At 42.7% G+C, this 15,565-nt stretch overlaps 2 protein-coding genes across 2 annotated transcripts; one reads left to right on the plus strand and one right to left on the minus strand.

Moving 5' to 3' along the window:
* Positions 1–3,033: 3,033 nt before the first annotated feature.
* LOC106676875 (fish-egg lectin) lies at positions 3,034–5,613 on the minus strand. Its single transcript, XM_024805720.2, has 5 exons — positions 5,475–5,613; positions 5,104–5,340; positions 4,802–5,019; positions 4,594–4,718; positions 3,034–3,392 (listed from the first exon to the last, which is right to left on the minus strand). Exons 1-5 carry the CDS (start codon positions 5,527–5,529, stop codon positions 3,251–3,253), a joined length of 777 nt encoding a protein of 258 aa, XP_024661488.2. The 5' UTR covers positions 5,530–5,613; the 3' UTR covers positions 3,034–3,250.
* A 5,775-nt stretch (positions 5,614–11,388) lies between these two features.
* LOC101483675 (fish-egg lectin-like) lies at positions 11,389–14,027 on the plus strand. The gene is made up of 5 exons (XM_024805740.2): positions 11,389–11,490; positions 11,710–11,946; positions 12,033–12,250; positions 12,334–12,458; positions 13,667–14,027. Exons 1-5 carry the CDS (start codon positions 11,436–11,438, stop codon positions 13,806–13,808), a joined length of 777 nt encoding a protein of 258 aa, XP_024661508.2. The 5' UTR covers positions 11,389–11,435; the 3' UTR covers positions 13,809–14,027.
* Positions 14,028–15,565: the final 1,538 nt, after the last annotated feature.

The raw sequence follows: 15,565 nt of genomic DNA on the forward strand, positions 1-15,565 counted from the left end.
TCCAAGCATTTACATGAAGGTCAGTCTGCTGTTGTAGTTAATACGTCATTTTCATAACATAATTGGTGATATAGGTTACAAGCAAGTCTGGCGCTGAACAGAAATTGTCGCGCTATGCTCCTTTGTTTATTGTGCATAAATAGTGAATTGTCCTGACACAATATTGTGTTTCGCTTCTGTTATTATGGTACATTGACAAAAACATATACTTTTATTCACAGGATAAAACAGGTTCTTTGTATCACTAATTGCCCAGTACGATTACAGCATACAGTATTATTGTCACTGCTACATTTCTGTGATGCTACCAGAAATTATTTCCACTGCTAATGAATTACCATTGAGCTCAAAGGTCCTATTAATAAACGGTTAACGAATGTGTATTTATGACGACGATTTGTGAGACTGGTAAACTTATGATACGTACGATGGTCTTTCGTTCTACACGGTGCATTTCAAGGTCCTGCACCCATCCGTCGGTAAACTGTACCTGGGCTTGTTGCAGTGACCTGAAGTTACTAAACTTCATGAGTGTATGCACTCACTCCAAGAACCGTATGATTATAAATATGCTACGATGAGATAGCTGACTTCATCTAACTAGCAAATGTTGTCCAGGCTACGTTGGTGATGCAGTTTTTTTTAATATGTATGATATTTTTGTCATGTGATTTTAAAGCCGGTCCTACAACCGCATCCAAGAATAACATGCAGCTTATCTCAGAACTGTCGGTGAAAATTATTCTTGGAGCTAGGTTTAATTGAGCTGCATTTTAAAGAGGTGCAATTTCACAATTTGTGTATATTTTCTAAGTTCACTATTTTGTCATGTGTTGAGAAAAACACAGATTTAAAAATTACATGGTCTAATATTTACATTTAGCATAACTGCAACATGCTTTTTTCGTTTTTTGTTTTTTTTTAAAGACTCGAAAGGACTTGAAATTCAAAATTTCAGACTTGTGACTTTACTCGGACTTTTACACCAGTGACTTGAGACTCGACTCTGACTTGCCTGACATTACTTGAGACTTGACTTGAGACTTGAGGATAAAGACTTGAGACTTACTTGAGACTTGCAAAACAATGACTTGGTCCCACCTCTGCTAAACACATCACTGAGCCCAGCTGTGGTACCTGCATGCCTCAAAACCACAAATCATCCCAGTGCCAAAGAAGTCCACTGTGTCCTGCCTCAATGACTACCGGCCGGTGGCACTTACGCCCATCATCATTAAGTGCTTTGAGAGGCTGGTATTGAGGCACATGAAAACTCAGCTTCCACTGAATCTGGACCCGCTACAGTTTGCTCATCACCAAAACCGCTCCACAGATGATGCCATCTCATCTGCTCTTCACCTTTCTCTCTCCCATCTCGACAAAAGGACACTTATGTCAGAATGCTGTTTATTGACTTCAGCTCAGCATTCAACACAGTCATTCCCCAGGAGCTGGTAAAGAAGTTGGACTCACAAGGAATAAACACCTCCCACTGCATTTGGATCTTGGACTTCCTAACTGACAGGCCATAGTCTGTCTTCATAGGAAATAAAACCTCCAAAGTCGTCAGACTGAGCACAGGATCGCCGCAGGGCTGTGTGCTTGGTCCACTGCTGTTCACCCTGCTAACACATGACTGTACTGCACAGTACAGCTCATTTTTACCGAAACATAGCATGTTATTTATTTGTAATTCCTAGTTATACATCTCTTGAAGATATATCCTTTATATATTTATAAATGCACCATGGGGGGCTTAGGGTGAAACAGCATTTCGGTACACTGCATACTGTGTATACTACTGTACTGACAATAAAGCTCTTGAATCTGAAGTAAGCCTGCAGTGTGAGAGCGAAGTCCTCTAATAGGGTGATATGGTACTACAAGGTCATTAAGATAAGATGGGGCCTGATTATTTAAGACCTTGTATGTGAGGAGCAGGATTTTGAATTCTGGATTTAACAGGAAGCCAAAACAGGAGAAATATGCTCTCTCTTTCTAGTCCCTGTCAGGACTCTTGCTGCAGCATTTTGGATTAGCTGAAGGCTTTTCAGTGAGTTTTTAGGACTTCCTGATAATAATGAATTACAGTAGTCCAGCCTGGAAGTAATAAATGCACGAACTAGTTTTTCAGCATCACTCTGAGACGGGATATTTCTAACTTTAGAGATGTTGCGCAAATGGAAGAAAGCGGTCTTACATATTTGTTTAATATGTGCATTGAAGGACATGTCCTGGTCAAAAATGACTCCAAGGTTCCTCACAGCGTTACTGGAGGCCAAGGTAATGCCATCCAGAGTAAGAATCTGCTTAGATACCATATTTCTAAGATTTTCAGGGCCGAGTAAAATAACCTCAGTTTTATCTGAATTAAAGAGCAGAAAGTTAGCATCCATCCAGGTCTTTATGTCTTTAAGACATTCCTGCAGTTTAACTAAATGGTGTGTGTTATCTGGCTTCATGGACAGATAGAGCTGGGTGTCATCAGCATAGCAGTGAAAATGTATGCTATGTCTTCTAATGATGCTGCCTAAGGGAAGCATGTATAATGTAAACAGAATTGGTCCTAGCACTGAACCCTGTGGAACTCCATAATTAACCTCAGTGTTAAGCTTGAACATGAACAAACTGTAAATGACTTGTGGTTCAAACTAGCCTACCATCTATTACCATTAGTTCATCTATAAATTCAGCATCAAAAGTAACAAATTCTTGACTTTGACATAATTATGACATTTACGGGTCAATGTGAAGCACTTCTGTTTGAACTGAGGTGGAAAATGGGTGCAGCTACTCTGCTGTACAGGAGGAGGTGTTGTTGCATTGTGCATCTCCCATAGTGGGATTTATAATAAAAGAACACCAGAGGTCTGGACCCTGTTAAACTGATGAATATATAACACCATCATAATCTCATGTAAGCTTGTCTACTATGTGCAATGATCACAAAGCAAAGAGCCAAAACAGTGACAGGAAAGCCAGTAGCTGTGCTGAATAAAACTTGCAAAAATAAAAAACTGAATCCAAACAGTCTCAGCGAATCAAGAGTTTATGAAAGGATGGCAGGTGAATGATACAGAAGTAAATATCTGACAGCATTCTAGTAGTTATGCATGTTGTTGCTGAATCACTTAAGATGTAATCACAATAAAACAATAAATTATTTTCCCACGTGAATTTTTCATTGTTGACATAATGCTGATCAGTTTTTACATTGTTTTATGCGACAGAAGAGGAAAGACTACAACCACTAGCAAAAACATTTCAGGATGGTCCCATAGTCAGTCACGACCCACAGATTGCCACGATCATAGCTCACATGGTTGATGCGAGAGGGCATTGGTATTTTGGTCCAGCTCGTGCCTTGTGGAGTGCTGCTGTCGATGCCTTGTCTGTAGAGAGAAGACATTGATACTTAAATCATTGGATCTGTTTTATTTGTGCAATTGAGGGTTTGGCCTCAGCTCCTCGCCATATTATCTATCCTGAGTTAAGAGTTGTAAGTCTCATGGTTGCTCGGTCTGGTGACCCAAATATAATGTTTTTGATTACTTCATGTTCTGTGATTTGGGGGTTTCTCGTGGTCTAGTCTGTTGCATTTCTAGCTCCTTTGGTTATTCCTTAGTATTGTTGGTGATTTCTAGACTTTAGATTTTGTTAATGTTCTGTGTTACATCTAGTTATCTAGGTTTCTATGTTCGTGTATTTCCTGTTTTACTTTGGTAGTCTCATGTCCTGTGTTAGAGTTTTCTTTTTTGCTTCCTTCCTGTCTCGTGTGTCAGATTAGGTTAAGCTGTGTCTCTCTTCTGTATTTATTGTGTGTTTTCCTTTGTTCTTTGTCGGGTCGTCTGCATTTCCTCTGCTCTTCTTCACTCCACATTTTCAGGTTTCATGTTTTCTAGTTCAATGTTTCATGTTCACCTTTTCCCAGTTTAGGTTTTGTTAGATTCCTTTCTGCCATTTGTTTTGTAATATTTGTTGCAGGCCTAAATAAAGGCTTGCTTTCTGTTAACATCCATCTCATTTGTCCGCATTTGGGTCCGCATTCTCTTCTCTCCACGCCGTCTGCCTTAGCAGGCGTGACAGGAAGAGGTAAATATGTTTAACAGATGTGAAAAATGAGATTTCTATGATTTCTTTTAAGTGAACACCTAAATGTATTATAGAGGAGAGACAGATCATTCAAAGAATCCACAACTGAAATCTGAAAATTCTTAGTTACTGAGTTTCTGAGTTACAGAAACTATGATGATTATAAGTAAACATTACTAGTTTTCTTTTGTAGCATTTGACTGGTGATTCTACACATGAACATTGTATGGCTCAGTGATCATTACAATGAAAATCGCTTCTAGAAAGATTTAAGCACAAATTGCCTTCGTGAGCAATTTGTTATTCATTTGTGGAGAGGTCATTCTAAGGTTGAAGAGCAAAATAGTGGTTGATCCATTGCATGGATAACAACAGAGGAGTCAAAAACACAATAACCTGATTCAAACAGAGACTGAAAGAGTCAAAGCAAAAAGAAAGAAGAAAGAACAGAAATACTGCCAGGGCTAGTTAAAATGCTTTCAGACTAGATTAAGTGTTTACCTTTGGAAGACTTCTCCTCCTCTAGTTACAACAAAGACGCTTCCATCAGTCCCAATTTCAACCATTACTGCAAGACCATCCACTTGTATCCAGCCACTGATGCCACAGGTGCTCGGTGTTACTCTCTGTCATGAAAAGCAAATATGGTGAGATGTCTTGATCATACAAATAACAACACAAATGATCATTAAAATAAAAAATAATTTACTGTGAAGTAGATGTTTTGACCCGAGTTCACTCCCCAGCATCCATATTTTGTGCTGCAACTGAAATACATTAAAAGCCCAGGCAGGGTTGTCCAGTTCAGGGTGCTCCGTTCCCTGTAGGCTGAGGCAATGGTGCTTTTCAGACAGTGGATGGTGGAGGGGTAGGTAACTCCCACCACCTGACCATCACCTCCAGCATCCACCTGCTGTAAACTCTCACCTGAAGACACAGAGGTACAGATCATTCATTCAAACAGCTGCTACCGCGCACACTCTACTGTCTTAAGTCTGTGATAAAGCTCACCAGCATAAACAAAGCTGCCAGCTACGTATTTGTAGACGTCGTTGTCTTTGAGGGCAACACCCCAGATTCCTGCAGGTCCCACTGAGACATGCTTCAGGGTGAGTGAGCCCATTTTGTACCACTGTGATCCAATCAGAAAGTATGCATAATTGTTGCTGTCTGTCATCACAACGTTCCCCTGTCCAGCATCAATCTGTACAGCAGGAAACTGTTGTGGACCCTCCGTGCAAGTGCAGCCTGTGAAGAGAAAACCATCAGTCATATGAATGGAACCTTTATTTATTTTAAGGATAAAAATAATTTGCTTCTTGGTTGGTTTAAACAAATATAGTAAATGATAGTGTAGTTTTATTTTGAAAAACTGGACTTACCATGACTGACTGACAGGTAGTTTAGCATTAGCAGCAAGGCTGCGATAGCTTTCATCTTGTTTCTGAGTCTGTCTGCTGCAGGACTCTTCTGGGTGTGTTACTGGATGTTTGCTGAGCTACAAACCTTCCTGGGACATATTTCTATTAGTTGGGGAAAGTTACTAGTGGCAACTTAACTTTACTTTGAAGTTATTCCATCTTATTAATTAGTATTAGGTCCAAGCTACTCATGATTCATAATCATCTTTTGGTTGTTTATATATTGAAAACCCTGTTTGTGCAGCTCTCTTGAAATATATACTCTAATCTCTGTTCCTTTCATGGGGTCTTACTTTAGATCCTGAGTTCCACCATACTACTGCAGGTAAAGTTGTTAATAGTACAACAATAGCTGAGGCTGTGATTATGACTCAATTCCAGATTCTGTAAATCCAAACCAAATCATGGCTGATTCTGTAAATGTCTTTGATTATGTAAGAAGTCTGTGTAATTTGTTTGTCTTCTGTAGAAAATAAAAAGAACAATATCTGTTTTGTCTCCTTTTGCCAAATGAACTGCTGCTCTAAAGAAAATTCAAAGAGGATGGAAACAGTTTCTTTTAAAAAGCTGTACAAATGCATTAGTTTGTCTTTTTAGAGGCTTTGGTATATTATGTATGTTATTAACTTTAGTTTTTATTTGTAAATATAATGATAATCTTCAATACTAGTTTGTGGACGGAGACCTCCTCCCTAAGGCTGAAGTTTGCCCCTGCTCACTGAGGATGAGGGTTATCCAGAATAATGAGTTAAAAATCTAGGTATACCATCAAAGACTGACTGAAAAACACTGGCTACAAAACACTTTTAAAAATAGTTCAAAAGTGCTGTCACGAATGAATAGCACATCCCAAAAGAGAAAGCCACAGATGTGGAAAAAATTTGGATTTCTAGAATATCAGTATGAAAGCCATGAATAACTGTTTAGAACAATAGCTCATATCACGATCATTTTGCTTTGTGTTGTAATCAAAAGATGAAACAGAAGTAAAGAATAAAAGGAAATGAATCAAAGATTTTATTGAAGATATAATCAAGGGGAAAAAATGCCCACTCTGGGTCAGGGACGAGTTCCTGCCCCAAGTGGAGGAGTTTAAGTATCTCGGGGTCTTGTTCATGAGTGACCGGAGAACGACAGACAGATTTGTGCTGTGGCTGCAGTCATGTGGACCCTGTACCGATCCATCAGGGTGAAGAGGGAGCTGAGTATAAAAGTGAGACTCTCAATTAGCCGGTTGATCTACATCCCTACCCTCACCTATGGTCACCTAAGCTGTGGGTAGAGACCGAAAGAATGAGATCGCAGATACAAGCACAGGAAATGAGCTTCCTCTGAAGGGTGGCTGGACTCTCACTTAGAGACAGGGTGAGAAGTTCAGCCATCCGGGAGGGGCTCAGAGTAGAGCTGCTGCTCCTCCACATCGAAAGGAGCCAGTTGAGGTGGTTCAGGCATCTGACAAGGATGGGCGCCTCCTGGTGAGGTGTTCCGTGCATGTCCCACCAGGAAGAGGCCCCGGGGCAGACCCAGGACATGTTGGAGAGTCTCTCAGGTGGCCTGGGGGAGGTGGCTGGGGAGAGGGAGGTCAGGCTTCTCTGCTTAGGCTGCTGCCCCGGTGACCCGGCCCTAGATAAGCGGAAAAAGATGGATGAATAATCAATAACAGTTTTCATAATAAGTCTTATTTATATATATATATATATATGTATATGTGTATATATGTATATGTGTGTATATATATATATATGTATATGTAAAAATTAATGTAAAATTAATCAGCGAGCTGTCGGCTTTCAGCCCCGACCGTGTCCGTGCCGTCGGGTGAGAAAGGCGACATTTCACTGATTCTGATCCGCTGGTCGGCGCTTTGTGTCTACGTCTTTGTGCAGAAGCCGTGTTCCTGCTCTCATTTACTGTTTTAGCTGTTTGGTGGTTGTCAAAATTTTGTGACGTTTCACCTGAGATTCTGGAATTTCGGGCAAAATGCATTTATATTAAAAAATCGATTCAGGATTTTAATGAATCGATATCACGTTATCCAAGCCAGAATTGATTTTAATCGATGAATCGATTATTAAAACCCACCCCTAATTTCCACGTTTAGAGTTTTGTTTGTTTTTATGCTTGCCAGGGTTTTTCATAGTTCGTGTTTCCTTTCTAGCTTACCCAGTTTAGGTTATTGCTTAGTTTGCATTGTTTTTGCCCTTTTATTTTGTACAATTCTGTCTGCCTTAATAAATGGCTCATCATCAGTTAAGTTTGAGTTTTAGAATGTCTGCACCTGAGTCCACTCTTCACACTCCACACAGTTTGCCTCGGCAGATTGTGACAGAACGATCCGACCATTACATGGACCCAGCAGACAGTGAGCTGTATGAGCGCCAGGAGGAAGCCATCGCCCAGCTGGAGGAGGAGTTCCGCTGGAAGCCGTGGCGTGCTCCGGATTTGTGGCATATGGCACATACCACTGCGAGCAGCTCCCGCCTTGTGACACAATAGCGGCGTTCAGCTTTGTTGAAGGCCCGATTATGGTATGCCACCACTTTCTCCCCGCCGGGTGTCACCTGGGCTAGCACTGCACCAGATCCGACACTGCTGGCATCTGTGTCAAGGACAAAGGGCAGAGTGGGGTCAGGCGGAGAGAGCACTGGGGCCCCCACTAGGGCTCCCTGCAGTGAGGTGAAAGCTACCTGGCAGCCTGCTGTCCACTGGAAGGTCACTGTCAGGGTCTTGGGAATGGGCGACCCAGGATCCCTGAGCAGTTATTTATTATTATTATTATTATTATTATTATTATTATGTGTATTTTGGTGTTGCTGCTGCTCTTCTCCATGCTTGTAGATGTGTGTGTGTGTGTGTGTGTGTGTGTGTGTGTGTGTGTGTGTGTGTGTGTGTGTACGTCTGCGGGTATGCTTGGAGGATGGAGCTCAGCCACCTGCAGGCCTGAGGGGTGTGGCCCTGTGGAAGGACTGGCCACACCCGAAGCCACACACCTGCCGCTGATCAGGGCTCGTCGGGGGAGCTACTTAGGAGAGTCTTGGAGCTCCCACCGACGCGGGATCATTGCATGAGACTCCACGTTAGTCGTCCTGTTACCGAGTTAGTGTGTGTATGCCCGCAAGTTGTATGTGTCCTGACGGCTGCGTCTTTTGTTTCCCGCAGGAGGAGCGTGGAAGACACGGGAGCAGCGAGCACCGGGGGGTGCTGACACGGGAGCGGAGAGCACAGAAACACGGAATATTCACGGGGAGACACGACACGGGAGTCTGGGAGAACACGGGGATTTATTGCTACGTTGTTTTTCACTTTGTAAATAAACGCACTGCTTGAACTTTGAGCTCCGCGCCTGGGTCCTCCTTCCCCACTTCCCCACGGTCTGCCAGCCAGACTGTGACAGTCACACCCTTTTGGAGCAGGTGGAACAGTGGCGCGGCTATGCAGGAGAAACCCCTTACAAACCGTCTGTAGTACGACGCCAAGCCCAGGAAGCTCTTTAACTACTGCACAGATTTTGGGGCGGGCCAGTCCTTAAGAGCTTGGATCTTATCATCCATGGTGCCGACCCCCCCGGCCCCCAGTCGGTGGCCCAGGAATGCAACCTCACGTCGCATTAAGCACCATTTCTTTGGGTTGAGTTTTAGCCCTGCTGCCAAAACCCTCTCCAGGACCCGTCTGAGGGCCCCAAGGACAGCGTGGAAAGAAGCACCATGGACCAAGATGTCGTCCAGGTACACCACACATTCTCCGCGGGAAATTCCAGTGAGCACCTTATCCATGAGTCTCTCAAACGTGGCAGGGGCATTGCAGAGGCCAAAAGGAAGAACTTTAAATTGCCATAAGCCTCCGCTGGTAATAAATGCAATCTTTGGTCTGGCATCTGATGCGAGGGGTACCTGCCAGTACCCGCTGCGTAGGTCTAGGGAGGAGAACCATGAGGATCCCGCCACAGTGTCAAGGGTCTCATCTATACGCGGTAGAGGATATGGGTCCAGCCCCTCAATGTCATTAGCTAGGTCCCTAATGGATTCTCCTGGTCGGCAGCGGCGGCGGCAGCTGCACAGTTCGGAGCGCAGCAGGCTCAGAGCAGAGCAAGAACTGTGCAGCCGCCTCTTCAGAGCCCCGACCAAAGCATCATAATCCCCCCTGCCCTCTGGGTTCAAAAGCAGCAAGCTAGACAGGGCATCGCCAGTAAGGCACATAGCTAGCTGCAGGGATTTCTCTTCAGCAGACCACCCACCAGCCCTGGCCAACAGTTCAAATTGTGCATGAAAAGCTTCCCAGTCAGCCTTGCCATCATACCTGGGGGTCTTCATGGAAGCGTGGACAGTGCCTCTATACGTCAGCATGTCTTTCTCCGCCGCTGTAGAAGTCCCCAAAGAGCTCTGCCGGCCACCCGAACGGTGAGAGGATGCAAAGCCGGCTTCTCTCACCATATCCGCTGTCGTTTGTCCCTGGTCCCTGGCGGAGTAGTCGTGTCCGTGAGCTTCTGATGTAGGTTCTCGCTTGATCTTGGAGTAATTTATCGGAAGCATTCCGCAAAGTCCCGCAAAAATCTCCAGCGTCCACAGCCAATGCCGTGAGTCGGGGCGACACGAGCGCAGATAACTCAGGAGGCGAAAGCTTCACTTTCACTTCTGACAGCAGTGTAGCGTCCCTCCGACAGAAGACGCAGACGATCAGCGTTCCGGTTACCGGTGTTTATTCAGAATAGTAACACGGGCTACTGTGGGCCGTAGCCAACGCCAAAACAACAGGGAAAAAGCGGGCTCTCCAGCAACAACCCCCGACTCTCTCCTCTCTTCCGCCACACACACACCCCCATTCTCTAACCCCGTCCCCCGAACACTCTCAGCCAACCACATACATACTCTTCTCCAGACTCTCTGTGGCCCTTTCTCAATATGCGTACTTGTGCGTACTTGCGTTCTCGTGTACTCGTGATACGTCATCAGTCAGAGACCAAGTACTGTTCCAATTCGAAGTATGCATCAAGCCGAGAATGCGAAAAAGTCTCGATTGTGTTCTCGCTCCGCCCGTTTTATCGAGCATGCATCGGTGGTGACTTGTGTGGACTTGGTATCCGAGAATGCATTTCGTCCAAAACTCAAATGCGGCAATGGCGGACGAGCGCGGCTAAAAACTTTTAAATATTACTCTTTCTGCGTCACAAAATAAACTTTTAAGTTATTTTCAAGCGAGAATGTAGCTGTGTAAACTTCAAATATCTGCTCGATTTATCAAGATATCATATATTTCCAAACGCGCTCCGATGTTTTCGGAGACGTCTGTGACCCGCCAGCTCCATAGCAGACAGCGAGGTCGAGGATTATTAGAGCCGGCGAGAACAGCGGACTCCCGGTACTTCGTTTTCAACCCCCCCTGAGAAAGGGCCTGATCGGATTGACAGGCCAACTGGCCTCTAGACTACTGCACATTCAAGGACACTCAGTAAATCACCATGCTGCGGGTGTGGTCCAAATATGCCATAAGTAACTGATAACACAACAGTCAACTAACTTGTAACCCAGTCCGTTACAGTATCATGCTACTGCAGATTAAGCACTGCAGATAGTTAGGATGTACTTAGTAGATTGTTTGGCTGCATCAGATATAAACAACATATGCTGTTGTTTTACTGTTATTAACAAAACAGCAATCTATTAGCCTTAAAGGGTGCGTGGGTATTTAAATCTACTGTAGATTTCAGTAAATTAACTCCAGGAAGTTATCAGTTCTTGTCTTTAGTTTCCAGTAAATGCTAAAACATTTCCTCCTTTATTAGTTATGTGGAACTTTCTGAAAAACCAGTTCAGTCTCATAGTTCGAATGTGTCAGTGTGGTATAAAAGTAACACACGTATCAAAGGGCAGTAGCTCAACAAAGATACAGAGATTCATTCCTTTAGCAAACGGACTCACAGACAATATGAAATCTTTTGCAGTGTTCTTGTTGGTGCTGAGGTACCTGTCTGTCAGTCATGGTAAGTCCTGATTTTAAAATGTGACACTGCACATTTTACCTTCATTGAATTCTATGAAGCGCCTTGAGGCGACTTTTGTTGTGATTTGGCGCTATATAAATAAAATTGAATTGAATTGAATTGAAGCCAATGAAGGTAAAATAAATAGAGCAAAACAAAAAGTTCCCTTTAAAAGTGATACATCATGCATTGAGTTAACTTGTGCTTTTTTCTTCACAGGCTGCACTTGCATGGAGGGTCCACAACAGTTTCCTGCTGTACAGATTGATGCTGGGCAGGGGAACGTTGTGATGACAGACGGCAATAATTATGCATACTTTCTTCTTGGATCACAGTGGTACAAAATGGGCTCACTCAACCTCAAGCATGTCTCAGTGGGACCTGCAGGAATCTGGGGTGTTGACCTCAACAACAGGGTCTACAAATACGTAGCTGGCAGCTTTGTTTTTGCGAATGGTGAGCTTTATCACAGACTTAACACAACAGAGTGTGCACAGTAGCAGCTGTTTGAATGAATGATCTGTACCTCTGTGTGTCTTCAGGTGAGAGTTTACAGCAGGTGGATGCTGGAGGTGATGGTCAGGTGGTGGGAGTTACCGACACCTCCACCATCCACTGTCTGAAAAGCACCATTGCCTCAGACTACAGGAAACAGAGCACCCTGAGCTGGACAACCCTGCCTGGGCTTTTAATGTATTTCAGTTGCAGCACAAAATATGGATGCTGGGGAGTGAACTCGGGTCAAAACATCTACTTCACAGTAAATTATTTTTTATTTTAATGATCATTTGTGTTGTTATTTGTATGATCAAGACATCTCACCATATTTGCTTTTCATGACAGAGAGTAACACCGAGCACCTGTGGCATCAGTGGCTGGATACAAGTGGATGGTCTTGCAGTAAAGGTTGAAATTGGGACTGATGGAAGCGTCTTTGTTGTAACTAGAGGAGGAGAAGTCTTCCAAAGGTAAACACTTAATCTAGTCTGAAAGCATTTTAACTAGCCCTGGCAGTATTTCTGTTCTTTCTTCTTTCTTTTTGCTTTGACTCTTTCAGTCTCTGTTTGAATCAGGTTATTGTGTTTTTGACTCCTCTGTTGTTATCCATGCAATGGATCAACCACTATTTTGCTCTTCAACCTTAGAATGACTTCTCCACAAATGAATAACAAATTGCTCACGAAGGCAATTTGTGCTTAAATCTTTCTAGAAGCGACTTTCATTGTAATGATCACTGAGCCATAAAATGTTCATGTGTAGAATCACCAGTCAAATGCTACAAAAGAAAACTAGTAATGTTTACTTATAATCATCATAGTTTCTGTAACTCAGAAACTCAGTAACTAAGAATTTTCAGATTTCAGTTATGGATTCTTTGAATGATCTGTCTCTCCTCTATAATACATTTAGGTGTTCACTTAAAAGAAATCATAGAAATCTCATTTTTCACATCTGTTAAACATATTTACCTCTTCCTGTCACGCCTGCTAAGGCAGACGGCGTGGAGAGAAGAGAATGCGGACCCAAATGCAAACAAATGAGGTGGATGTTAACAGAAAGCAAGCCTTTATTTAGGCCTGCAACAAATATTACAAAACAAATGGCAGAAAGGAAACTAACAAAACCTAAACTGGGAAAAGGTGAACATGAAACTTGAAACATTGAACTAGAAAACATGAAACCTGGAAATGTGGAGTGAAGAAGAGCAGAGGAAATGCAGACGACCCGACAAAGAACAAAGGAAAACACACAATAAGTACAGAAGAGAGACACAGCTTAACCTAATCTGACACACGAGACAGGAAGGAAGCAAAACAGAAAACTCTAACACAGGACATGAGACTACCAAAGTAAAACAGGAAATACACGAACATAGAAACCTAGATAACTAGATGTAACACAGAACATTAACAAAATCTAAAGACTAGAAATCACCAAAAATACTAAGGAATGACCAAAGGAGCTAGAAATGCAACAGACTAGACCATGAGAAACCCCCAAATCACAGAACATGAAGTAATCAAAAACATTATATTTGGGTCACCAGACCGAGCAACCATGAGACTTACAACTCTTAACTCAGGATAGATAATATGGCGAGGAGCTGAGGCCAAAACCTCAATTGCACAAATAAAACAGATCCAATGATTTAAGTATCAATGTCTTCTCTCTACAGACAAGGCATCGACAGCAGCACTCCACAAGGCACGAGCTGGACCAAAATACCAATGCCCTCTCGCATCAGCCATGTGAGCTATGATCGTGGCAATCTGTGGGTCGTGACTGACTATGGGACCATCCTGAAATGTTTTTGCTAGTGGTTGTAGTCTTTCCTCTTCTGTCGCATAAAACAATGTAAAAACTGATCAGCATTATGTCAACAATGAAAAATTCACGTGGGAAAATAATTGATTGTTTTATTGTGATTACATCTTAAGTGATTCAGCAACAACATGCATAACTACTAGAATGCTGTCAGATATTTACTTCTGTATCATTCACCTGCCATCCTTTCATAAACTCTTGATTCGCTGAGACTGTTTGGATTCAGTTTTTTATTTTTGCAAGTTTTATTCAGCACAGCTACTGGCTTTCCTGTCACTGTTTTGGCTCTTTGCTTTGTGATCATTGCACATAGTAGACAAGCTTACATGAGATTATGATGGTGTTATATATTCATCAGTTTAACAGGGTCCAGACCTCTGGTGTTCTTTTATTATAAATCCCACTATGGGAGATGCACAATGCAACAACACCTCCTCCTGTACAGCAGAGTAGCTGCACCCATTTTCCACCTCAGTTCAAACAGAAGTGCTTCACATTGACCCGTAAATGTCATAATTATGTCAAAGTCAAGAATTTGTTACTTTTGATGCTGAATTTATAGATGAACTAATAGCAAAAGATGGCAGGCTAGTTTGAACCATACGTCATTTACAGTTTGCTCATGTACTTATAGCTTACAAGCTGATGTCCTCATGTTTCCTATTCATGTTTTACATCACAATGACATGAGGCTACATCTGTTCTGCAACATGTAAAAAGTTCTGTTATTGTATATCCTCCGTGGTAACGGTATAAACCTGAGATTATGGGACTTGAAGTAAGCACAGTCATGCTCATCCATCATGCTGTCATCTGCACTTTTATCTCCAAGCTATTCCTTATCCTTCCACACTGTTGGGGTTTCCTGAAGCCTCGCATACACATTAGGTTTTTACTTGTGTTTGTGTTCAGATATTTCACCTTGGGTGTGAGAAAACACTGGCCAGGGTCTGCTTTTATAAGACATGAAATCCTGCACCAGAGCTCATCCTAATCTATTCATTGTCACTCTGGGCCTGCTCACATAAATGTCAGAGTAGTTCTCATACACTAAACCTTACAGGGTTAAAGTAACAACTTCTCTCTGGATAAAGTGATTCAGCTGAAAGATCAAAAAGTAACATGCCACTTTGTCTTACTAGACAAACTTTCACCATATACAGTAGCACTTAATATGCGAGAATGGACATCCATAAGTAAATTATACAGGGTGGGCCATTTACATGGATACACCATAATAAAATGGGAATGGTTGGTGATATTAAAGTCCTGTTTGTGGCACATTAGTATATGTGAGGGGGCAAACTCCTCAAGATGGGCGGTGACCATGGTGGCCATTTAGAAGTCGGCCATCTTGGATACAACTTTTGTTTTTTCAATAGGTAGAGGGCCATGTGACACATCAAACTTATTGGTAATGTCACAAGAAAAACAATGGTGTGCTTGGTTTCAACGTAACTTTATTCTTTCATGAGCCTCTGTCAGTGCGCCCCAGGGTGGCTGTGGCTACATGTAGCTTGCCATCACCAGTGTGTGTGTGAATGGGTGGATGACTGGATGTGTAAAGCGCTTTGGGGTCCTTAGGGACTAGTAAGGCGCTATACAAATACAGGCCATTTACCATTTATTTACAAGTTTCTGACCACTTATAAAATGTGTTCAGTGTGCTGCCCATTGTGTTGGATTGTCAATGCAACCCTCTTCTCCCACTCTTCACACACTGATAGCAACACCGCAGGAGAAATGCCAG

This window comes from Maylandia zebra, linkage group LG17 (assembly GCF_041146795.1).
Source record: "Maylandia zebra isolate NMK-2024a linkage group LG17, Mzebra_GT3a, whole genome shotgun sequence".
NCBI lineage: Eukaryota > Metazoa > Chordata > Actinopteri > Cichliformes > Cichlidae > Maylandia > Maylandia zebra.